The sequence below is a fragment of the Phocoena sinus genome, chromosome X, assembly GCF_008692025.1.
Source record: "Phocoena sinus isolate mPhoSin1 chromosome X, mPhoSin1.pri, whole genome shotgun sequence".
NCBI classification, from domain to species: domain Eukaryota; kingdom Metazoa; phylum Chordata; class Mammalia; order Artiodactyla; family Phocoenidae; genus Phocoena; species Phocoena sinus.
This window is the reverse complement of record NC_045784.1, coordinates 88,585,401-88,612,294: the sequence shown is the minus strand read 5'-3', so window position 1 is coordinate 88,612,294 and position 26,894 is coordinate 88,585,401. Positions and strand designations below refer to the sequence as shown.

General features: G+C 37.8%; 1 protein-coding gene across 2 annotated transcripts in view; it reads right to left on the bottom strand.

Moving 5' to 3' along the window:
* The window catches only part of FAM199X (family with sequence similarity 199, X-linked), a 28,716-nt gene extending 11,115 nt beyond the window's left edge, over window positions 1–17,601 (bottom strand). The window contains exons 1-2 of one of the 2 annotated variants that reach the window (XM_032620434.1): window positions 17,047–17,601; window positions 9,041–9,260 (exon numbers count right to left, since the gene is read on the bottom strand). In XM_032620434.1, the coding sequence (XP_032476325.1) occupies window positions 9,041–9,260; window positions 17,047–17,243 (417 nt within the window). In that variant the 5' untranslated portion in view covers window positions 17,244–17,601. The remainder of the gene's footprint in view (window positions 1–9,040; window positions 9,261–17,046) is intronic. The other variant, XM_032620435.1, reaches the window with a different exon arrangement.
* Between the last annotated feature and the right edge of the window lie 9,293 nt (window positions 17,602–26,894).

Here is a 26,894-nt window from a genome sequence, read left to right as displayed (position 1 = left end):
GAGGCCACAACAGTGAGAGGCCCGCGTACCACAAAAAAATAAAAATTAAAAAAAAATAATGTTTTCATTTTTACAATGTACAAAACAGCACCTTTTTGTTGTTTTGGTTCTACAGACTTTGCAATTATATCTGAACTCTAGGTGATCACTAGGCTTTTGAAGTTACCAAAAAGAAAAGCCACTTTATCCATGCAGACTACTGCAATCACATGTGTTTGGCCTCCTATTGTACCCACAGCACTGTAACAGGCACAGGGAATCCAAAGGAGCCTAAGTCATGGTCCTTACATAAGAACTTTATATTCTAATTGGAAAGATAATACAATAGCACAAACATATAATTTTGTGCTATAATATAAATATAGCAAATAACAAACGCATGTCTGAGATGACAAGTCATCAATGGAAATACCTAGCGTGAGTTGAAGCTACAAGATTAAAGCTTAGAGAACTACAAGGGGGCAGGCACTGGGGAGTCAGTTGCATAGAAGAGATGAGTGAAGCCACAAAAAGGGGGTTGATCACTACGCAAGGTGACCGTGATGTTTAGAATGAAGTTATCCAAGTTAGCTATTACTCTTAAAAACCACATTTTCACTTTGACTGTCATTGATGAATCTAAGCATATAAGTGACATCCAACAATCTGTATGACTTCCTTTAAAATCTCATTAACTAACACTTCTTGTTCACCCTTAGCTCAAATGTTATCTAGTCAGTGTAATGAAAGAATGATTGCTGAATGCACACATGAAGGCCATCTCTTTTTCAGCCTTTAACGTCAGTAAAACATTTTGCTATTTTCCCTTTGAAAAACTTCAAATCACAACATTACTATGTTAAAGATCTCCCTGGGGTTCCTAAAACAAAATGAGATGCTCCTTGTCAGATGAAAGGCCTCCCCTACTTCAAGCTCCTTTGATAAATTAGGTAGAGAAAGGAACTCTCAAAGTATCTATACTCTCAAAACTTAAGAAAAGAATTCATCTGTAGCCTATATCTGCTAAGTGCCAGACTGTATGTTAAGCATTTTAATTTGTGCCTATTTTTTTTTTTTTTTTTTTTTTGCGGTACACGGGCCTCTCACTGTTGCGGCCTCTCCCGTTGCGGAGCACAGGCTCCGGACGCGCAGGCTCAGCGGCCATGGCTCACGGGCCCAGCCGCTCCGCGGCATGTGGGATCCTCCCGGACCGGGGCACGAACCCGTGTCCCCTGCATCAGCAGGTGGACTCTCAACCACTGCGCCACCAGGGAAGCCCCCTAATTTGTGCCTTTAATTATGTTTACATGTTTGTTGGGGGGGGTGGGTGGAAAAAGATAGGCAATTAATGGTTCTTTGGCCATTTTTTTCTGGGGAGAGGTTAAAAGACCCCAAACAGAGTTCAAATCAAATCCCAGCCCCACTGCTCACTAGTCATGTGATCTTGTGTAGGTTAGTTCCCTTCTTTGAGCTTCAGAGTCTTCAGTAAGTTATGGTTACTGTCATCCATCTCAAAGGACTGTTGAGAGATTTACAAAAGGTAACATGTCTGGCACATGGGTGATACTCAATAAATCGCAGTATGTCCCTTTTTCTATACCTTGCCATGGTTTTAAACCCTTTTTAAAAAGGAGCATAAACTCTCAGAGAATACCTCATGTTGCTAAAGTGGCTGGGTTAAATTTCACAAGGTAGTCTCTTGGAATGACATCATGGGGAAAAGGAAAAGGTATTCAGGTAAGGAGAATAAGTTAATAAAACCATAGGTGGAAGAAAAAAAACACAGAATGAGGTTAAGGAGACCAATATAATTAAAACAGAAAATCAGTGCTAGGGATTTGAAAGTTTAACAAACGAACTAGAGCTGTTATATGATATGAAGAAGTAGACCAATAACATTTCTAAGTAGAAGTAGTAATGATGAAATTGGTCTTGAGGGAAGATGAGTTAAAAAGCAGTATGGGGACAAAATAGAGGAAAGACTGGAATTAGGAAGCTCTTTTCTTGTGATCTGGGCCTGGACTAAGATAAGCAAAAATGGAAAGAAAAATGGGAGCAGATAAGGAAATTTTCAAATGAAATACAATTTATAAGACTATTTGATAACTGAATGGATAAGGCTAATAGTCAAATGGCCATATGTGAGACCAGAAGAAAACTGGCAACATTTCATGGTCATACAACCCACCCTGGTTAACATACAACCCTTAAAGACCTCATTTTTTATGGCAAGAGACCTGAAGTAATGTTATATAGATCTTCTAGTCCTACACCTCATTGTACAAATAAGGGAAAAATGATATCCAGGGAGGGTCATACGGTTAGTGGCACCATCCAAAGAAGGACACAAGTCCAGTGCTTTCGACTGTGTCAGGCTGTCCTGCCCTGCAGGTAGTTTGGAATGAGAGAAGAATGCAATTTGGGATATGGAGAGTTTGCAGTGATAATGAGGAAAGCAAGTACAAGTGTCCTTTGAAATGACAATAATCATTTTACAATACACTGTAAGACATGTCACAAAGCAGAGTCTTTTTTTTTCCCCCATGGAAACACTGTAATTGGAAGTTGCATTACTGATCAAGGACTCAGCATCAGATAATGGGCTAGCATTAAATAATAAGGTCATTCAACTGGAAATGTCAAGTAGTCAATTGGAGATAGGGGATTAGAGCTGCAGATATACAGGAGAATTAACTGTATGTGCTCCTGTGTATATATTAGACCAGCAATTTTCCATTTTATAACTGATAATATATTTCAGGATAAAAATGCTTAATAATTCTCATCTCGTATTTTTGATGGACAACAATATTTGGTATATCTATATTAGAATCAGTAATTGTGACAAGTAAGGAGAATTAAATCAAACCTCTGCCATATTTTCTGCAGTATGCAGCAAAATTTTATGAGTAAGCTCATTTCTTTAACAGCTGATGTGCAATTTCAAATTGTACCTCTAGGTTTCAAGCATGACAGCTGAATTACTCACTCTTTAAATTTTCTATGCTTTCCTGCTCAACAATAAAATAATTTCTCAAGTTCTAAGACTAGTCAAATATATCTTTAATAGTAAAAGGACTGCAAGCAAAGAAAACTATCAACAAGGCAAGATGTTTTCATGCTACTTCAAATGCTAAAATGCTACTTCATTCTAAGGTTAAAATCCTGCCTTGCCAAGCAGTTAGCATTTCTCTTCCCAGAGAATCTATGAATCATTTATATTTACTTTAGTAGTAACTGAAACATCTGTCTAAAAGAAAGATTTAAACAGATGCAGATTTTAATCACAACAGAGGTAATACGAATTTTTAAACTACAGTCAACGATTTTTAGCCTACATTAATCCTAATACATAATTTGTAATTATCTTCTGGGGTAATTTACTGTTCATGATTATGAGATCCCACAAAGACAAGAGAGCATTTTAAACCTTTCAGCATATTTAAACAGCAAATATCCATGGTAACAGAGTACCTACACTCCAATTTCAGAAGTGGAAAACACATTACTAAGGCAGGCCTTATTTTTGTTTCAGTGTTGTCAGTCATGTGCATTAACAGTGAGTGGTCGGGGATAGTTTTCCACTCTACTCATAAAATGAGTGAAGAAGTCAGCAATTAAAATTAAAAAGCGCCTGCCATTTTGCAACATTATGGATGATAACTCTAAATTAAGTCACATGAAATAAGCAGAAAAAATATTTATCAGAATTATCAGAACTCCATTTGCTTATACTGTGTTAAGAATCCTTGTGGTCTTATTTTCAATACAAAGTGTGCACTTTAAAAAAATGAGGCACTGGGAAGTAGGGAAGGGAAGGAATGGGAGCTTGGGATTAGCAGATGCAAACTATTATATATAGGATGGATAAACAACAAGGTCCTACTGTATAGCACAGGGAACTATATTCAATATCCTGTAATAAACCATAATGGAAAAGAATATGAAAAAGAATGTATATATATATGTATGTATAACCAAGTCACTTTGCTGTACATAAGACATTAATACAACATTGTAAATCAACTATACTTCAATAAATTTTTTTAAAAATGAGGCACTGAAAAAAAAGTACCCACACAAAGATGCTCACTGCTGTGTTATCTATAATAGAAAAAAAAACTGAAACAGATGTAAATAGTGGAATGGTTTCATAAGTTCTGGCATACTAGAGTACCAGGACTATTATGTAGTCATTAAGTGAATAATTTGCAGATCATGAAGAAGTTTATATGTTAAATGAGAATTTTATTATAGTATCTTATCCAGAAGAAAAGGGAACACTGCCCAACTCATTCTATGAGGCCAAAGTGATACAAAGACATCACAAGAAAGGAAAACTACAGACCAATAACCTTTATGAAAACCGATGCAAAAGTCCTCAACAAAATACTAGCAAACCAAATCCAGCAGCAAATTAAAAGGATTATATACCATGACCAATTAGGATTACTTCTAGGAATGCAAGGGTGAGTCATCATACAAAAATCAATGTAGGGGCTTCCCTGGTGGCGCAGTGGTTGACAGTCCTGCCAGTGCAGGGGACGTGGGTTTGTGCCCCGGTCTGGGAGGATCCCGCATGCCGCGGAGTGGCTGGGCCCGTGAGCCATGGCTGCTGAGCCTGCGCGTCTGGAGCCAGTGCTCCACAATGGGAGAGGCCACAGCAGTGAGAGGCCCGCGTACAGCAAAACAAAAACAAAACAAAAAACAAAACAAACAAACAAAAAAAAATCTAACACCCTTTCAGATAAAAACACTGAACAAACTAGGAATAAAAGGGAAATGCTTCAATATGGTAATAAAGGACATTTGTGAAAAACCTACAGCTAACATACTCAAAGGTGAAAGACTGAAAGCTTCTCCCCTAAGATCAGGAAAAAAAACAAGGATGCCTGCTTTTGCCACTTCTATTCAACACTGTACTGGAGATCTAGCCAGGGCAATTAAGCAAGAAAAAAAAAAACTATCCAGATTGGAAATGAAGAAGGAAAACCATCTCTATTCACAGATGACATGATCTTAAATATAGAAAACCCTAGAGAATCCACACAGAAAAAGAGAACTATTAAAACTAATACATAAGTACAGCAAAGTTGCAGGTACAAAATCAATATACGAAACTCAACTGTATTCCTATACACTAGCAATGAATAATCCAAACAATGAAATTAAGAAAACAATTTCATTTACAACTGTATCAAAAGAATAAAATGTTTAGGAATAAACCGAACCAAGGAACTATAAGACTTAAACACAGAAAACTATAAAACATCATTGAAAGAAATTAAAGAAGGCTTAAATACATTCCAGCCCATGTTCATGGACTGAAATATTTAATAATACTGTTAAGACAGTAACATTCCCCAAATTGATCTACAGATTCAATGAAATCCCTATCAAAATTCCAACTTCCCTTTTTGCAGAAATGGACAACCTGATCCTAAACTTTGATAAAGAAGAACAAAGTGGGAGAACTCACACTTCTTGATTTCAAACCTTATTACAAGGCTAGAGTAATCAAAACATAAGGATAAGGATATCCTGGCATAAGGATAGATATATGTATCAATGGAATAGAATTGAGAGTCCAGAACTAAACCTATAAACATCTATGACCAATTCATTTCCACAAGGGTACCAAGACCATTAGATAAGGAAAAAATTAGTCTTTTCAACAACTGGTGCTGGGACAACTGGATATCTACATGCAAAAGAATGAACTTGGAAGTCCTACCTTATGCCATATATAAAAAGTAACTCAAAAGGATCAAAGATCTAAATGTAGGAACTAAAGCTCTAAAATTCTAAGAAGGAAAAAGATGAAAAATCTACATGACCTTGGAATAAGCAATGGTTTTTAAAATATGACATCAGAAGAACAGAACTTTAAGAAAAAATAAATTAGACTTCTATAAAATTTAAACTTTTGTGTATTAAAGGACACTATATCAAATGAAAAGACAACCTACAGAATGGGAAATATTTTTGCAAATCATGTATATAAGAGCCTAGTAGCCATCACATATAAAGTACTCTTACAATTCAACAATAAAAGACAATGCAATTTAAAAATGGGCAAAGGGGGCTTCCCTGGTGGCACAGTGGTTGAGAGTCCGCCTGCCGATGCAGGGGACACGGGTTCGTGCCCCGGTGTGGGAGGATCCCACATGCCGCGGAGCGGCTGGGCCCGTGAGCCATGGCCACTGAGCCTGCGCGTCCGGAGCCTGTTGCTCCGCAACGGGAGAGGCCACAACAGTGAGAGGCCCGCGTACCGCAAAAAAAAAAAAAAAAAAAAAAAAAAAAAAAAAATGGGCAAAGGATCTGAATAGACATTTTCCCCGAAGAAGATATACAAATGGCCAATAAGACATGAAAAGATGCTCTTCATCATTAGTCATTAGGGAAATGCAAATCAAAACCACAATGAGATACCACTTTACACACAGTAGGATGGCTATAATAAAAAAGACAGACGATACCAAGTGTTAGAAAGGATGTGGAGAAACTGGAACTTTCATGTATTGCTAGTGAAAATGTAAAATGGTACAGCCACTTTGGAAAATATTTTGGCAGTTCCCCAAAAAGTTAAACATAAAGTTATCACATGACCCAGCAACTTCCAGTGTATATCCAAGAGAATTAAAAATATACATCCATATAAAAACTTGTACCTGAATGATCATAGCAGTATTATTTATAACAGCCCCAAAGTGGAAACAATCCATCAGTTGATGAATGAATAAACAAAATGTTATGTATCCATAAAATGGAATATTCAGCCATAAAAAGGAACTGTTATGGACTAAATGTTTGTCACCCCCCAAATCCATATCTTGAAGTCCTAATCCCCAACATGATGATATTTGGAGGTGGGGCTTTGGGAGGTAATTAGGTTTATACGAGGTCATGAGGGTGGAGCCTGTGTGATGGGATTGGTGACCTTATGAGAGGACCAAGAGACCAGAGCTATCTCTCTCTTCCACCTCTATGTGAGGATACAGCAAAAGGCAATCATCTGCAAACCAGGAAGAGGATGCTCACCAGAACCTGTCCATGACGGCATTCTGATCTTGGACTTTTAGGCTCCAGAACTGTGAGAAATAAGTGTTTGTTGTTTAAGTCACCCAGTCTATGGTATTTGTTACAGCAGCTCAAGCTGACTTAAGACAGGAATGAAATACTATATGCTATAACATGGATGAACCTTGAAAACATTATGCTAAGTGAAAGACCCCAGACACAAAAGGCCACATATTATATGAGTACATTTATATTAAATATCCAGATAGGTAAATCCATAGAGAAAGTAGATTAGTGGTTGCCAGGTGATGGGGGCAGGGGGAAATTGGGACTATCTACTAACAGGCATTGGTTTCTTTTGGAGTGATAGAAATGTCCTGGAATTAGATAGTGGTGATGGCTGCACAACACTGTGAATATATTAAAAATCTCTGAATTATACATGTTAGAATTATTAAAATGGTATATTTTATCTCAATTTTAAAAAATTTTTATCCAAATCATATTTACAACTGTATATGATATAGAAGCATTTGAAAAAAAATAAAATTTAAAAACAGAAGGGCTGTGGATTATATTTTCCTCTTTAAAAACCTCTTAATTTTCAGTATAGCATTGTTTATAACAAGAAAAAACTGAAACCAACCTAAACATTCATCATTAGGGAACTGATTAAATTATGATGCAGTTATCAAAAAGAATGAGATATAGTACAGGTAGCTGAAAAAAGCAGAGGGCCAAACAGTGGCTGAAGTATGATCCCATTTTTGTGTGTCTTTTTTTTTTTTTTTTTGGTGGGGGGTGCCCTCACCGAGCAGTATGCGGGATCTTATTTCCCCGAACAGGGATCGAACCTGTGGCCCCTGCAGTGGAAGCGCAGAGTCTTAACCTCTGGACCGCCAGGAAAGTCCCTCTGTGTGTTTTTAACGCTGTGCAAGCACACTTGTATCTGCACAAGCTCTTATCAGTGGTAACCACAGAAGAGTGGGACTTGGAGACTTATTTTTAATTTTATGCTATTTGGTATTATTTGATATTTTAATAAAAATTGTTTGAAATAGGGCTTCCCTGGTGGCACAGTCGTTGAGAGTCCGCCTGCCAATGCAGGGGACACGTGTTTGTGCCCCAGTCCGGGAAGATCCCACGTGCCGAGGAGCGGCTAGGCCCGTGAGCCATGGCTACTGAGCCTGCGCGTCCGGAGCCTGCACTCCGCAACTGTTGTGGAGAGGCCACAACAGTGAGAGGCCTGCGTACCGCAAAAAAAAAAATAAATAAATAAAATAAAATATTTTTGAAATAAAATGTTTGATTCATCTTTTGGAAAACAACTTCAAGTATTTAGATGGCTTTCAAACATAGTAGATATTCAAGTATTTGTTGAATATAACAGTTGCTGTATGCAAGGAAAGCTTCTTCAAACGTTATTGTGTTTTACAATCAGAAAATGGATGTTGCCATAACATGATCTACATTTTCTGAAAGACTGTTTGGAAATGCTGCCTTATGATGAGTACAATTTGCCACAAAGCCATTTTATGTGGTATATGTGCCACAGAAGAAAAAACATTGTTAGGTGAAAAACAACTCTACATATGAAGAGAATACAAAATGAGAAATTATATTCCTAATAACAATGAAAAATTATGTATTATGCAGTAGTTTGTGATCTTAGATATATAACGTGACCTTGATGTAAAGGTATTGTGCCTATAAGGACATGAAGGCCATTTATCAGTAAAGAGAAAATTTGCTTGGATTAATGCACAGAAAGGTACTAATGATATATAATAATAGGAACATTATACAAGTATTAAATTACATGAAAATGTACAAAAGGTATCTGTAGCGTGAGACACCTAAAAGGTACATTAGCAAAAATAAAGGATACATATTTCTTCTAATTCTTAATGCTATCAGAGAATCTCCAGGACTGAATAAACATTGGAGAAATTTACTTTGAGGTAGAGATGAAAATACCAAAACAGAAATTCATACTTCTACTTATGGAGTAATGATGGCAATATAAGAAAAAAAATCCTACCTGCCATTCAAATTCGCTATCTGACCAATCCCAGTATGTGCTAATAGAAGAAGAGACATCACTGCAGACACTCCCCTCAGGGAATAAATCAAAAGACGTGAAGTCCTGATCATCTAATAGGGAATAGCAATCATCTTGATCTCCAACAGAAACTGATGAAAACAGCTCCTCACTGCATTCTGAGCTGGCCACACTTGTTCCACAGGAAGTTAAGTTCCACCTTAAAAACAACACAAAAGAAATCACAACAGAAACTACAGAATCCACACAATTTTAAGATACAAATAGGATACGATTATTACATTTATGAGGAATATGAGCATATTTTTAGATACGATAATGATATTGTGATTATTTTCAAAAGAGCTCTTATCTTTTAAAGATACATACTAAAATATTTATGAATGAATATGTCTGGTATTTGTCGCAAAATTATAAGGAAGGGGTTGAGGAATGAGTAGGGGTATAGATAAAGCACACTGCCATATGTAATTGTTGAAGCTGCATGATGGGTATATGGGGTTCATTACACTATTCTCTACTTTCCTATCGGTCTGACTGGAGCCGGACTGAGTTCAAATTCTTGCTCTGTCACTTACCTGCTGTTTGATCTGAAGCGAAACAAATCCTCCCCAAGCCTGGGTCATCATCTTTAAAATGCGGTTACTATTTACATTATATGAGAATGCATACAGAGCACTCAGCAGACATAAAATGTGCTCAATACATGGCAGCTATTATTATTAAAGGAAGAGAGTAGCCAGTGCAGGGCCGAGAAAAGCACCAACAAAGTACACAGGTAGAAGCTCAAAGTGTTTCTTATATTTAAATAACTTTTACATATCAATGATATACAGGATCATTGCAAAGATGCTGGAACAAGAAAGGAGTGATGAATAAGACTAAAATGACCAATAATTCCACTAACTAACAATAAGTGATCCATAATGTTTTGGCACTTTTCTCTACATGAATATGTACATTTTTACAGAATCAGCATTGTGTGTGCGTGTGTGTGTAGATAGATATTAGTATCCTTTTATTCACTTAACATTATATACTGAACATTTACCCAACTATATTACTTGAAAACATTTTAATGCCTATATAATATTCCACTGATTCAATGTATCATAATTTATTTAACATTATTCCTTCAATAATAGGTACTTAGGCTGTTTCCAATTCTTTTTTTGGTATTACAAATAATACTGAGATGAAACCATTTTGTTTATAATTATTTATATAAATATATATAATCTCTCAACATAGATTATTTGAAAGGAAATTACTGAGTCAAAGAATATGAACACTTTTAAGGGTGACAGTATACTTAGCCAAGTGCCTTTTCCGAAAAGGCTGCACTAATTTGCCCTCCCCAAAGCAGTCCATAAAAGTGCTCATTTCACCACAACCTTAACAGTACCGAAATTTTCATTTTTAAAAATTTTACCTAGCTGTTAGGAGAAAAACATTTTTATATCAATTTTTATTTCTTTGATTACTGGCAAGAGCAAAATTAAAAATAATTATTAGCTATTTTGCTACAGCATTTTACTAGGTGTTAATATTTTCCTTGTTGATTTTGTTAGAGTTCTTTATATGTTAAGGATATTAACATTTTGTCTGTATTATTTGTTGCAGGGTTATATATTTTTTAAATTTTTTTATCTTGAAATCTACAAATCTGTTTTCTTTTATAAATTTCCACTAGCTTTATATTATTAAAGAGATAATCTTCATTGCTTTGGCAGTAGCCTAGGGAAATTAACCCTTAAGACATGATTTAGTATATCTGATACTAATAAGGTACTAAAATAATGACTTCCTGAATAAAAGCTTGTTATTACCTATCATTAGGTTGTTTCTCACCTTTCATTTAATCCAGTTTTTTCCTGAATCGTGTGTTCATTTTTTAAACTTCCCCTCTTATTTTATATAGCTAATCTTAATTCCAAAGTTCTTGATTTACAAAATTTGGGCATCCTGACAATTTTATGGCACCTTTTCCTTTGTACTAAAGGTAAAGTATTTTAAAGTACTGAAACACACACACAGTCTAAACTATTATAGTTCAGTAATATAAAAGCAGAAGTCAACAAACTTTTATAAATAGGCAAAAACATAAAACTCACCTAAGAATCCTAGAATACCTTGTAACATTACCTAGTTTCATCACGTGATTGCTAGGTAAGCAGTATCCTCATTTTTTAAAAATCAACAAACCTGGTAGAATTAACCAAATTGCCTCAGTCATGCAATAAGGCAATAGAAAGCTCTGAATGACAATTACAGTGAAAGTTCTGTCCTTTCACACACTCAACAAACATTTAGTCAGCATCTTCAATGTGCCAAAGCACTGTGTCATGTGTACTAGGAAAAGCTGTTAGATAATTGTTTTTAATGAGAATTTCTTTTTAGCTTCGAAAACTTAGTAGAAATGTGTTTCCCTTCATGAGTAATAATGACTCTTCTTTAAAAACTAAGCCATATTTAATAACCTAATCATTATATCACTGACAAGGGAGTCAGGAATTTGCTTGGTTTTGTGCACTTACCTTAGGGCAAAATCAGGATGTTCCTCAGTTTTCCAGATCTATAACTTTATAACAGATATTGCAAGGTTCTGGGTATTCTTAGAAGCCTTAGCTCCTTGTTCTTTTCTTTTTTTTTTTTAAATTAACAGTGGCAAGGAAATTGGTCTCATACTTGAAACAATCATTTACAAAATAGAAAACTAGTACTTTGAGTTTTTTAAAAATTCTATTATCTTCTAATATGCAAATATTCTTATTATTTTAAGACAAGGTAGATAAAAACCAAGTAGGAAGTACTTTCATCCACTGCTGGTGGGAATGTTAAATTGGCACTGGCATAATCTTTCTGAAAAGCAATTTGGTAGTGTATATACAAAGAGCTTTAAAAAGGTTCATTCCTTTGGACTCAGTAATTGCCTTGCTAAGAATCTATCCCTTTCCCCAAATAGAATTTTGGAAAAAATATGTATATACAAACATGTCCAAACAATATTATAATAGCAAAAAAGAAGAAAAACAAATGCCCCCAAAACACTGGGAATAATTAAATGATATATCTATATCTGAATAATGGTGTTTTAAAAATCATTAAAAATCATATTTTCAGGCTATTTATTGAAAAAGAAAATAAAATGTAACTGCAAATAACCTAGTCACAAATTATATATATAGCCGGATCCTGATTTTTAAAATTATGTATGTACAAAGAAATAACATTAAAAGTAACAACAGGGAATTCCCTGGCGGTCCAGTGGTTAGGACTCGGTGCTTCCACTCCGGGGTGGGGGTTTAATCCCTTGTCAGGGAACTAAGATCCTGCTAGCGATGTGGCACAGCCAAAAAACAAAAACAAAAACGGTAACAACATCAAAATGTTGACAGCTGTTATCTTTAGTGAAAAGGATCATAAGTGGTCTTTATAGTTTCGTATATGCCGACAATTTTCTATAATGAACTTTTATAATAGAAATTTAAGAGATGCTTTTAGACTGTTCTGTTGGTTTCAAATGTGTAATGGAAGAGCACTGTGTACATGTGCTCAGCACTGAACTCTTCAAATTTACAAAAGCCCTTACATCTTATTCCACTAAGAGAAAACTACCTAACACTAAGATCCTAGCTATAACCATGCAATTATTCACAGAGGAGACTTTCTCCATATTTTAAAAGAAATGTTGAAAAGAATCCATGAAATGGGGTTTAACTCAATAACTAGGCTTGCTGCCCAAATTTTAATTAAAAATAAAAAGCCAAGAACATTTATCTGCAAGGCTTTTCAGCAAGAATACACAGATGAAGGGCTTTCAGTGGTATTTTCCTAAAATTAAGAAAAGTATGTGCACCACATACATTCTTCTGCAGCCCTTTCACTCTCAGGTAGACCTATTACCTCTCAGGATAAGAATCCAGGCAATGAGCACTGTGGAATACAGTCCTACTGTCAAGTTGATGAAAGCCATTCCAAATCCATGCCATTTATTCTCAGTTAACAGTCCTCTTTGTATTCATCACTGACTCCCTGCCAGAATCCCCATACAGCCACCCTGACTTCTGCTACTCCTCTGGAGCCCAACAGGACATCAAGGTCCCAAGTTAGAGCAGATGACACAACCCCCCTACTTACTCATTCAAATTTCCAACTCTCCTCCCAGCGACCTCCATTGTCTTGGGATCCTTACCCATCCCTCCTACCCCCTCTACAGTCTGGGAAGTAAACAACATTCCATGTCATTTCTAAGGCTAATTTTTCCATTTGGCCTTCTGAGTTAATCCCATCCATCTCCTGTCATCCCACCTGATCTTGTATTTTCAATTTCTCTCTTTCCTGTGGGCTGCTTTTAAGGAGCTAAAACATCTGTTCTTGGAAAATAAATAAATAAACAAGGCAAAAAAACAAATGAAGAAACCTTCACTTTTTTTTTTCAAATGACCACATCTCTCCTTCCTTTCCCTGTTAAATTTATTGAAAAGTGTCTTCTATTCTCTCAGCTTCTGTAACCCCACAGTTCCACTCCTATCACACTACTGGAATCTCTGTTCTAGAAATCGACATTTCTAGCCTAAATAGTTCTCCAAAGCCTGATCCCCATTCTCAACTTGTCACAACAAGCCCCCAAACCAAATTCCTCCTGCCTCTGTAATACATCTCACTTCATGAAACGTGATTCTCCCACCTGTACTCACAACTCTTCTGCACCTCTAATTCTCTAACAAGACAGGAAAACTGTGGGTAGAACAAAAGGCACACGGTAGTCTTGGGCTTTTTCTAGTTAGTGGTGATTGAAAATGGGGCTCTGAAATCACAGAACTGAGTAACTGCTTTATACAATACGTAGTTCATTTTGTATCCTGCCAATTGGGTATACAAAAGTGAGGCACTGTCCTCCCACATGCTTTTCACAATTGTTCAATGTCAAAGTACTGATGCACTCCTGAAAGAGGAAGAGAATAACACACTGATTAGTTCATATTAACCTCCTTCATCTCGCAACTTAATTACAGGACCTACCAATATCATTATATTTTTTTCAATTTGCTAAATGATATCCTTTTTTGATGACAGTGGAAGTTACCGTGGACAAATGCTAAGAGAAAACCCACAATTACACCAGAAAAATCCTGTCCCCCAAACTAAAAAAAAAAAGCCTTAAAACTATAATATATATTCCATATTGATATTTCAATTAAAAATGAAATAAGTTTTAAGTTTTTTTGGCTTACTGACGTTTATTTTATTCCCCCCAACTTCTAGACAAACCCAACTTGGTCATAAAATCCTAAAAGATACTCCTAGAAAAGTGAATTCTCAGGAAGCTGGCTATGTTCATGTAATTTATTTTCCACTGAACCTAGACCAGTGACACACCAATCTAAGTCACAGGTGACTCTAAACGCAACAAACATTCAAACTTAGGAATCATAAGTAATAGTGCCTTGACTCTCTTGATTAACGAAGACTGCATAGATACCCCAGAGTCCAGTAAATGAGCAGACACAAAATCATCATCATCATAAGGCCCTTATCAACAGCATTATTTAAACAATCTCCATAGTTTTGTTATCCGGTAACAAGGAAGAAGCAAAATAAAGGTAAATCAAGTACCTACCCACTGACAAGCTTTCTATTTTCAATGAAACTTGTTTTATAATGATTAAACCCAAGGCACGATATCAGAACTCAACTATTCAGATCTGATTTCTGTTTTGGATTGTTGCTTGAATTGGTGAATGTGCTGTGACCCATACAACTCCAAAATAAAAGAACTCCCTAAACTAAACTTTGCCCACATACATGATTTAGCTGTTTTCTTCTCCCTGAAAAGAAATGACTGGAAGCATATGGTCCTCTCAAACACCATCCTGAGGAGTGGGTAAGAAGGCAGAACGTTCCAGAAGGAGAAAAGATTTAAAAAGCAAGGTAGCCTAGGGCAGAAACATCACCTGCTGTAAGAATTGCTAATTCTGCTTCCCCTTATCTCCGCTGAGGAGGGTACAGAGCAAGATACACTAGACCTGCTACCATTCCAAGCCTTGTGAAAAGTAGGGTAGGAGAGGGGGGTTTAAAAAAGCAGGCAGTAACTAGAAAAAATGCTTGACTTGGGAAAACTGGGGCTGAACAAGAACCTCCCCCTCTATCTTCACCACCTCATGCTGGAAAACAACCTTGACCCTACCAAGGTCTGTAAGACAAGGGGTAGAAAAACACACGGATAAAATTGGGAGGAGGAGAAAGAACAGAACAAGCTGTAAGAAATGTATTATTCACCATGCTTCACTCCCCATCACCCCCACACATTTTGGCAGCACTTACCCTCAGCCTCTGTCCCCACTCCCTTGCCCTCATCATCAGAGCAGGCTAATTCTGAGATCATTTAACTTTCCTGTGTATATGATTTATTCCAGTGCTGCAAAACTTAAAACATCAAATATGTGCACAAGTATTCTTTTACCTTATTTTCCAATGCAAACAATTTTAAGCACACTTGATTTCATAAATATGTTACATTCATGCTATAGTCACATCATGGGTTTCTGTGAGTTAGTCTAAGAAACCATAACAACCATTTATAACACTAGAGCCATTAGTTCTGTTCCAAGTTTCATCACTGGCTCTGAAGGAGTAATCCTGGCTTTGCCTGACTCGGTTTTATTAACTTGGGCACAGTCTTTTCTCTCTGGGCCTCAGTTTCCTCATTTTTGCAATGAGGATTTGGAACAGTTGTAACAAGTTTACTACCGTTTTCTTTTCACACGTGTTATAGCGATGTTCTGTATGATTATTTAATCGTAACAGCTTGTTTCCAGACTATAACTTTCTTTTAGGTTAAGAATCATATTTTATATATTCCTTGTACTTGGTAGAAGGTTAGTAACTCTGTAGATTGATTTAAGGGGTTGGGGGGGAGCATGCAAAAGTCATTAAAATGTGGAAGGATTTGTTCGTGTTCATATTGTAAAGTGGACCAGAAATCAGAACTAGACTCCTTAATTCAACTCCAGTATTTTCCATAGCTGAATCCCTCTCTCTCTCCCTCCTCCCTTGTTCTGCACCCCCCCAGGCCTCTGTGTGTGTGTGTGTGTGTGTATACACACATATACATATAATATGCACCTATGTTATAGGTTGGGGTATGTGGAAAACATCTTCAAATCCCCCACATTTGATATAACACAAATGCCTGCATGAGAGAATTCTCCAGAACATTCTACCTTCCAATAAATCCAGTTAGGGGATGCACCCTCTGAATAAATTTGTATAAGCAAGCCCATCCTAAGCTTCGCTGCATCCTTCCACTGGGGGAGCAAACCAAAGGATGTGCTTCAGGAAGGAATCTTCCAGATTTAAGCTTATACATTTTGGCAGGGCCTAAAGCGCTAGGGCAAAGAGTTCATAGAGCAAAGAAAAAAAAAGAATCGCCTGGTTTCCTAGAGCTTCACTAAAAAAATGGGGGGTTGGGGGGTGAAAATAAGGCTATGAGACAGGTTAAAAATTGGGAAAAGGAAGATTCTAGCTTTTAAAGTGCCACCTTTCAAAAAGATCGACTTTTGATTTTGAGCCATCCGAAATCCTCTCTATGGAGGATTAGATTGTACCGGAAATGGAAGGGGTTAAACTTTTGAGGGTGAATGAAAACAGGGAAGCATCTAAGAATCAAGGGTTGGGGTTTGGGATTCGCAGGGTACAGATGGGGCGGGAGGGGGAAGGGAGGAGTCGCTGGGTCAGAAGATGAATGGGGGAAAGGAGAGAGAGTAAAATGCCGGCCAAAAGGAAAATCGGAGGACAGGGGTGAAATGGGGAGGGGAAGAGGGAAGGAGCCCGGGAATGAGCGCTGGGCGGAGGAAGGTGGGGGAGGGGGCGACTGGAAACGCAGACCCGAGGCGGAGGGCCAGAATGGGGGGAACCCGGCGTTCTCCGGCTGGAAGCAGGGGTGTGGGCAGTCTGCCCCTGCCCTCAGCGGAGGTTTGTACCTGTTGGTGTGGAAGCGGTGGAGCGGATCCGTGCGATGGCAAGACGAGAGCTGGCAGCCGAAGTCGCTGATGTCCAGGCAGCCCGGCTCCTCGCTCAGACAGGTGCCCACCCCGCGAGGGGGTCCCAGCAGCGGGAAGGGCTCCTCAGGGGTCAGAAACTTCTCGTACGAAGTGGTGGCTGACGCTTCGTCGGACATGGTTGGAGATGGCCTGGCTCGGGCTCCCTCTCCGGCCCCCAGCTGCTCCCGCGACCGTCCCTGCCCCCACTCTAACCTGTCCGCTGTCGCCGCCGCCGGGGTGTGCCCGCCGCAGCTCCCTGGCAGGCTGCGCACCGCGGCCCACCGCTGCCCGGGGACTGCCGGGCGGCACGAAGGGGCTGCTCGAAGCTACAGGCGCCTGCCGGCCACTCAGTCAGCGCCTCAGTGGCCTCTGCAAGCACCTCAGCCGTCGCTGCCGCTGCCGCTGCTGCTGCTGCCCGGCCCAACCCAGTCAGTGCAGCGCCGCCGCCGCCACCCGGCCCGCCCACTGCGCTCGCCGCTCGCAACTGCAGCAGTCTGCCCGACACCCGCAGGGAGGGGAAAGGCGGCGGGAAGCCGCTCCCTTTGCCCCCTGCTGGCGCGGAGGAGGAACTGAATCTCCGCCCGCCGCAGCCCGCGCCTCCGGCTCCGCCCCGCCCCGCCCTGCCCTTCACGCGTCGAATCAGGGATTCCAGACGCTGGAAAGGCCAGGCGCTTCAGGCCAACCTCCTCCTCCGCTTTCTCACCCTCGGCTGATTACTAAGCAGCAAGCCGCAGTCCTGAGAAAAGGGACTTGGCCAAGGTCACACTGCGGTGCGTGAGAAAGAATCCGGAGGCCCTGGTTCCCAGCACACTCGATCACCCTGTCCCAATTCAACAAGTAATTATTGAGCTCCTGAAGTGTGTGTGCCCAGCACTGTGCAATGACCTGCAGGGGAAGTGGGCCAAGTAGGAAGAAATAGTCCCTGCTTCACCCTTGATCACCTAACCCCAGAACTGCGCAACAGCCACCAGGCTACTTAGAGTTGCTGGACACGTAGTGTTCTTTTGTGCTCTGTGCTCTTGAACGCATTATGCATTCTGCCTGGAATGCCCTGCCGTTTTTCCACTGCTAATCCTTAAAGCCCAGCTCAAACGTTACCTCCTCTGTGAAGCCTTCCCTGACTCCCAAATGAGACTTAGGTATTTCTGCCAATGCTCCCGTAGAAGATATATTATGGCGCTAAACTTGTTCAACTTAAATCAACTTACATGCTTTTCTTTCTTCCTACCTGTTTCCCTTTTCTCTGTTTTCTAGACAGTGGTTCCAGATCTTGGACGCGTAAAATTTTAAAAAATAGTCGGAGGAAAACACAACATTGCCAATTACTTATTTTGCCAAACAAAGACAATTTTTAAAACTACCTACTACTATTTCATAAAAGGAAGAACATTTTAATATAAAATGATAAGGACATAATCTCTCAATAAAAATATATTTAGCTTCACGGGAAAACATCACAATGAACTTTGAGGGAAGCATAGAACTAAAGTAGGTGGAAAGAAGAGGAACAGTGAAAGAATGCAGGAGGAAGGGAAGGAGAAAGGGGGTTGGAGAAGTGGGGAGTTTTCACCCGAGCCCCAAACAGTCTTAAACTCGGTGCCTTGTCCTACCAATGCAACTTATAATGAAAACAACTCCTCAAGCACTCCTTAAAATTTACATCTTGCTTCAGTTATTTGTTTACCCAACTGTTGAGTATGTGTGTCTTCTTTAACTTAATTTAGAGATTGTAGAAGTGAGAGTGATGATGGTTTGACCTGTGGTCCCAATGCACCCATTTTCAGGGGCCTGGGACTAGTGAGATAGAATGGCCCATAGCTTAGTCCCCACAAACAAGAGACTTGATTGTCCAAATGAAGCAAGAGTCAAGTGCTGCATTATAATGTAGGTACTCAGGTAATAGCACCAGAAAGTCTTAATAAGAAGCTAACAAAATAGCCTAATTTAAACATATATTTTGTACACATACTTTAATAGGACAGTGTTTTTCAAACTGGAATCCAATGACAGTCTGAGTTTTTCTACAAGTATGTCTTACTTTTACATCCAGTTTCAAGCATATTCTGGAGTACCTGGATGACTGAATGATAACAGCTGCCACATAATTTGGACATGTATTTGAGTCTGTTTTTAAAATCAAGTTGGCACAAGGTAATACTACTTTGTCATAAGCTAGTGAGAAATAAGTGAGGTGAACCTCCTACTTCATGGCTTACTGTACAAATGAAGATTTTCCAGTAGTTTGCGAGAGGAAAGTGATGGGAAAGGAGAGTCCTCACAAGACATACAAGCATGCTGAAGGTCAAGAGCACACACTGGCCAGTCAGTAGTATGTTCAGGTTTCTAAGGGCAGTTTTGTCTCAGCAAACATCATGTATCACATTAAATGAACATTATTTTTTATTTGTGCGTAGTTTGTAAATTTACTTTGGTGTTGAATTTGTATAATAGCTTATGAACAGCAGAGTTCATATTTAGTTTTGTTTGTTTATATTTAAGAAATAGTAGTATAAAAAGAATTTACATAAATGATTGGGTCTGAGAGAATGTTTTTCTTTTAAGAGTTCCCTTGAATATGATTTTCAGCTGAGAAACAGTGATATAATGACAGTACATAAAGTATGTGCACTATGTGTGTAATGTTTACTTAAATATGTGGTAATTATGTACTAATACATCTTTACTATGCTCTTAGCCACTAGGAGTTGATAACTGTTGTGCATCCTCCCTTCTTGCCCCACTTCAATTTGTTTGGTTTGTCCCTTGGGTGTACCTAGTATGAATGCATTTACCCAATTTGTCCCTCCCTTCCATTATAATGGAATGGAATAATTATAATATGTATGTATTAGTTCCCTACCTTCTTTGAGGGTCTGGGCCTGGAAGGAAACTCTGGAGTGATCTACCTTCCTCAGATGCATAACTTAGTACCCAGATAGTTGATGAACTGCAAGAGGGTTGTGAGAGACTGCACAGGATTGAGAATTGCCAACCAATCTTTATCGTTGTAGTTACTATTGGATAGAAAAATATTGAACTTGACCCAATGATCTATGATCTAACCCTTATAATTCTTTCATGTGATTGATGGATGCAATGTATGAGTGTGTATGTATTTACATCTATATCTACATCTATATATATTAAATAATATATATATATACATATATATATATATATATATATATATATAAAAACAGCTCCCCAAATATCACCAACACAACCTGAAAAACAAAGCTTGAGGATATTACTTATCACAGCAAGGGAGAACATCTATTCCACAAAGATTTGGCAGTGTCTCAGAGGGAAGAGGTAAGGATAGAATTCATTAAAATTGGAAGTTTGGTTTAAAGTAGAGATTTCAGTGTGGAGACTCAATTAGGATTCAGAATCATGATACAACAGTCCAAGAGTGGTGGAAGCAGCAAGGCAAGAATTGAGGTAAGAAATTCAGAGAAACTTAGGGTGCAAACTTTGTTGATGCTTTCCAGTGAAGAAGGTGAGTCTTTTGGGAAATTCTTATGAAGGGTATACGGTCTGTGTCTAGACTAAATTTTTTGCATGTGGATGTCCAGTTGTTCCAGCACTATTTGTTGAAAAGGGTATCTTTTCTCCATTGTACTGCCTTTACACCTTTGTTAAAGATTATTTTATGTGGGTCTAAACTGGGACTCTTTGTGCTGTTCCACTGATCTATTTGTCTAGTCTTTTGCCAATACCACACTGTTTTGATTACTGTAGACTTTATAGTAGGTTTTCAGGTCAGGTAGTGTCAGTTCTCTGACTTTGTTCTTCTTCAACATTGTGTTGGCTATTCTGGGTCTTTTGCTTTTCCATATAAACTTTAGAATCAGTTTGTTGATATCCACAAAATAATTTGTTGGGATTTTGATTGGGATTGCATTGAATCTATAGATCAATTTGGAAAGAACTGACATCTTGACAATATTGAGTCTTCCTGTCCATGAATGTGAAACATCTCTCCATTTATTTAGTTCATGTTTGATTTCTTTCATTAGAATTTTAGTTTTCCTTATATAGATCTTATATATATCTTGTTAGATTTACACCTAAGTATTTCATTTTGGGGGTGCTAATGTAAAGAGTACTGTGGGGTTTTTTGTTTTTGTTTTTGTTTTGGGTTTTTTTTTGCAGTATGTGGACCTCTCACTGCCGTGGCCTCTCCCGCTGCGGAGCACAGGCTCTGGACGCGCAGGCCCAGCGGCTATGGCCCACGGGCCCAGCCGCTCCGCGGCATGTGGGATCCTCCCGGACCGGGGCACGAACCCGTGTCCCCTGCATCGGCAGGCGGACTCCCAACCACTGCGCCACCAGGGAAGCCCCAGTACTGTGTTTTTAATTTCAAATTCCACTTGTTCATTGCTGGTATACAGGAAAGTGACACTTTTGTATGTTAACCTTGTATCCTGGGGAAGTTCTTGGGATGAGCAATCAAACCATTTGCCTGGGCAGGAGAGTCCTGAAAATAAAGAGATGCTCATGAAGACAGAGGAACAGCAAAGTTATATTAATATAGACAGTAAAGCATAGTTTTGATTCTCAGAGTCCAGGCTGAGTGTGGGGCTAGTTTGGGCTCTCAGTTTTTCCTTAAATACATCATTAATGCCTAAGGTGTGATCATTCTGGATTTTCACTGTTGCTTGAGGTGTCACAATCACATGTCAAGTTTCTGTCTATGGTTGTTCCAGTCTCCACATTTCCCACAGTGGTTTATATCTCTGTATCAGGTTTTTCTGCTCTTTCTGCTATATAATCATTTGCTCAATTGTTTGATGGAACAACAGCTGTGATGGAGATCATCAATCTGAAACTGCAAAACAAACAATACTAAATACTAAAAGAAGGATTATGATCAGATTTTGTATGTTTGATCATGATCAGAGTTTGTGGTACACTTCTCAGCCAGGAGCCAAGAGTGCCTATATTAAACCAAGGGAATATATCCCATCCCTGATCTGAAGAGTCTGCTGAACCAGCTATGAGGTCATTCTCCAGATTACCCAAATTCTGATTTCTTGGTTTACTTCCTGGATTTTTAGTAGTATCACAGATCTCAGAGAAGTCTGCAGGGATGTAAGCACAACATTCTACTGTTAAAGTAGTTCACATTCTCCCTCAAGAAGCCAATCATATCTAAGACAGTTCAATTCTGAACCATGGCCTGCTCAATTTTATGAATTTCTGAGGCAAGAAGTTCTATCATCTTAGTGGCTGTATTAGTTTCTTAAGGCTGTTATAACAAATTGCCACAAACTTGGTGGCTTAAAACAACAGAAATTTATTCTTGCACAGTTGTGAAGGCTAGAAATCTGAAATCTGGCAGGACCACACTCACTCTGGAGGCCCTAGGGGAGAAGTGGTTCCCTGCTTCTTTCAGCTTCTTGTAGCTGCCCTGGCTACATTTCTTCAACATCTGCCTTCATCACACTGCCTTCTTTGTGTGTCTGTCAAATCTTCCTCTGCCTCACTTTTATAAAGACACTTGTCTTTGGATGTAGGGCCCACCTGGATAATCTAGGATAAGGTCTCCTCTCAAAATCCTTAAATTTATCATTTTTTTTGCTTACCATATATTGTAATATTCAAAGATATCATGGATTAGGAAGTGGAAATATGTTTCAGGGGGTTACCATTCAGCCCACTGCAGTGGCATTGTCTAAATCGCTTTATAGTCTCTGAACCACAGCATGTAGGATTTGCTCCACTTTCTGGGCCTCTTATAAAGCATGAAATTAAGAGGTCTGAGGAGAGGAAAAAGAAATCCAGAATTCCCCAAAAGTAGTTAGGGCTTCAGTTCTCTAGTCAGAGTCCCCCTCCCTTTTTTTCTTTCTTGAATTAAATTATCTGCTTATCCTTTTTCCTAGAAGACAAACCAATGGGTCAAAATGTATAAGAGACAATCCCAATAATAAAGCCAATTCCCAAAGTTTTAGACAAAATATCTATAAGGATAATGATTGAGCTTATTTTCATCAGACAGTAAATGTTACATCTGATTTACAAAAAGAGATGAACATAGTTTTTTTAGAGGAAAGAACTGTAAGAAAAGTAATAATAGAGATATAATGTACATTCTATACCATGAACATACCAAACATACAGGAAGAATATATATTGACAGGATATCAAGAATACCAACTAAAGAGATTCAGTAAATCTGGAGCAGTAACCAAAAAAACTTTATTTTAATGGAAATCCATAGGTTAAGTCTGATGCACATCCTCATTTAAAAACCACTGGCCTTGAAGATGCTAGATTCAAATTAATAAGAAGGTTGTGGCCAAGAAGCGGTTTAAAATAATAACTGAAATTATAACTGATCATGCTATACTGCTATTGCCTAATATTCTCAGGCAAAGAATCACCAGGACTCTGACAAATAGAAACATCATGGAGACCAAGGGCCTTGAGAAATCTCTAGGTACTTCCCATTTAGCATACAATTTTGAAATTTTTATGTTAATAACATTTTGCCCATACAAATTTAACCTGGAGAAGGCTGAGCATCTCTTCTGATTAGATAACTCTTCCCATGCATCTCATCAATAGTAATATTGAATAAACATAATAGTTTCTAGCATCTTTTTCTAAGGTGAAAGAACAAGTTTTTGATTGTCCAGGGGCCTGGTAGAAAATATATCCTGAAAGTTATTCTATTTCATTTTACATTTAGGAGTCAATCTTAGGAAGGAAACAAAATCAAAAGTCAGGAGATTTGGATACTTAAAATAGGAGAGTTGGTGAAAAGAAAAAATATTTGGCTATTCATATGAAAGGAACAATAAAGCATTTAAAAATAAACAGAAGTAATATGACTATCAAGAACATTAGCTCTTTCATAAGTGAGGAAACTTTGTTTTCTTAAATAATCAAGGACATGATAAAGTCAATACAAAGCACGGAAAATTATTCTGGTAAAACATGAAATCTTTTTTATCTAGGCAGATTACATAGAATAACTCTTCATATTGTAGGTGAAGGAAATAAACAGTGAACAGTGTCTTACACTATGCTAGGCCTTGGAAATACAAAATAAATATGACATACTCTAAACCATCCAAGATTTTACAATCTAGGTAAGGAAACATATATGATTTTTTAAAAAGTGAAAAAAATGTGACAGAGATTGCTAGCTGTCTATCACATACCTTTCTCCCCATTCTTTCTAAGTGATAAAATGTGGTTTTGTTGGGGGGTGGCTATGTACCCAAATGGGAAATAATGTAATTTCTCAGCCTTCCATTCAGATAGGGGTGCCCATGTGACTAAATATAGGTCAATGGTACATAGGTGGAAGTTGTTGGGTGGGGCTTCCTAGAAAGCTTCATAATTTTGTCCATGTGTATGTGTGTGTGCACATACATGCACTGGGGTAGGGGAGGAGGAGTGATGATGCTTATGAAGTTGAGAAGCTGGGAGGCATTACCTTTTTACTCATTCTTGCCTAGGACACGGGTGTGATGGCTGGAACTACAGCAACCATATTGTTACACTGAGGAAACTTTGAGTTAGGAAGGCAGAGCTTGAGCTTGGAAAACATAGCAAAAAGATCAAAGGAGCTGCTGTAACAATATTGAACGGCCTACCTTCAGATTTCTTTTATGTGATAGAAAAATAATGGGTTTCTTAACGACAGGCAAACACAATTGCTAATTGATACAACATATAATTATAATATAGTAAGATGTAAGGTCTAAAAGAGGTATGTATAAAGACCTATGAGTGCACATTTAAGGAAAGGATGAATTCTGCATAGGAAAAAGGAGACTGGGAAGGTCTTCACAGAGGGAGTGACACTTGGCCTGGGATTTTAGAATATGAGTATCTGTCAACTAGGCCAGGAAAGATGGGCATTTTGGATCAAAGAGTGACACTGAAATTTCATATAATTTTTGTGGTGAAACTGATGAATGTTGAAAGATGAAGGACTTAGCAAATGTTTTTTATTAGAAATGGATGATGTGATATTAATCATATACAATCATGGAAACCCTTAAGGGTTGGTGGCCAGAAAATGTTTGAGAAATACCAACAGAGGGTACTACTGTAATAAAATGTACATATCTGCCCTCATATAATTTTCTTATTATTTCTGAAAAGGAAATAAGATATATTATTCCCCTGTATAATTCTATCCATTCCAATGTTTTAGCACTTTAAAATTTTTAATGAGTAATTCTCCATTCTTCAATTGCTCTTACCAAGACTTCATTTAACCATTATTACAAGTAAGTTAGGAAAGTCATCTCTCCTCTTCAGTATACCTGTGTTATGCAAGTTAAAATAGTATTCTTTCCTATGCTATACTGAAAACCTCGTACAGAACTAAAATAATACATAAGACCTATAAACATTGAGATTTATTTGACTAATGTAGAAAGGGCTTTTCAGAAACAACCAATATTTCTCAGATTAGTATAAATATTTTAATAATGATATTTTATTCTTATGAAATAGGAAATGCTTATTTCAGTTACCAAATCAAAAACAACCACTTAAAAGACCCTCCATAATCTGACTTTTTTCAAGGGAGGATACAATCAATATATTTTGCTAAATAGCAAATAAAAAGGAATTGAAATAAATAACATAACATACAAATAAATACATGTAAATAAATAAAAATAATAAATAAAAAAGGGAATTAATGATGAGAGGTCACACTAAAAGGAATATATTCAAATATACAGAAATAAGTTTTCAGATATGTTTAGGTCTTAATTTAGATGGAAGTTAATTGAGAGGATAATCCCAGTGAAAAGAATTGCCTTGGCTCTTTTATTTTAAGCCAGAAGAGTGATATTTAGTTAACTGTTTTGGTATGGGTGGCTTTACAAAGGATATATAATAGGATTTATGTGTTGGAGGAAAAAAACTGAATGTGATGCCAGAAGTTAAGGACTTTGTATGTCTGCAAATGTAATTTTAAAAATCTGGTCATTTTCAACCTAAACCCTTTTTCAACCTGAACCCTACTCAACCAATACCTATATACTTCTACAATATTATGATCAAGGTTTATAATAATGACCCCAATATGTCTTCTGAGTCATAGCAGAATTATTAAATTAGGATATATTTTTATTATTTGCCAACTGGTAATCTGGCCTGTTTTTTTTTAACATTTCTAGATTAATAAGAGCATCCTTATCGGGTATCCAACCTTGGGCTTGTTCTTTGGCCATCTTCAGTAACGGTTTACAGTTAACAGAAATGAAACAACCAACAACTGATAAATTTAAGATGCATGTTATTAGAGCAAGAATATCTATCACAAAATAATTACAATCTAACCAAATTTTTAAGGAGTGTCACATAGCTTTTTCTAACAATTATAAGATTTTTTTCAGATTCTGTATTGAAAAAGAACTACAATGAAGCATGAAAGAATTTACTTTTATTTCTAATTTCAGTGAATGTAGTCTGTTAATGTCAGCAAGACAAGAGATGTTACGAATAGGCTGAGCCTCATTTTCATTTGTTAGGTCATATATCCAAGTTTAATTTGAGGGTCCCTATCTAGTTGCACCTTAACTCACCCCTGGCTTCCCCAGAGATGGTTATGACTGTTCTGCCTACAATGGGGGGCCTACAGAGGGCCTTGCTTGCTTAGTCCTCTGATAAACATGAGATAAAATAAAGTCTTAGGAAAGGAAACCCTCCTACACTGTTGGTAGGAATGTCAATTGGTACAGCCACTATGGAAAACAGTATAGAGGTTCCTCAAAAAACTAAAAATAGAGTTGCCACATGATCCAGCAATCCCA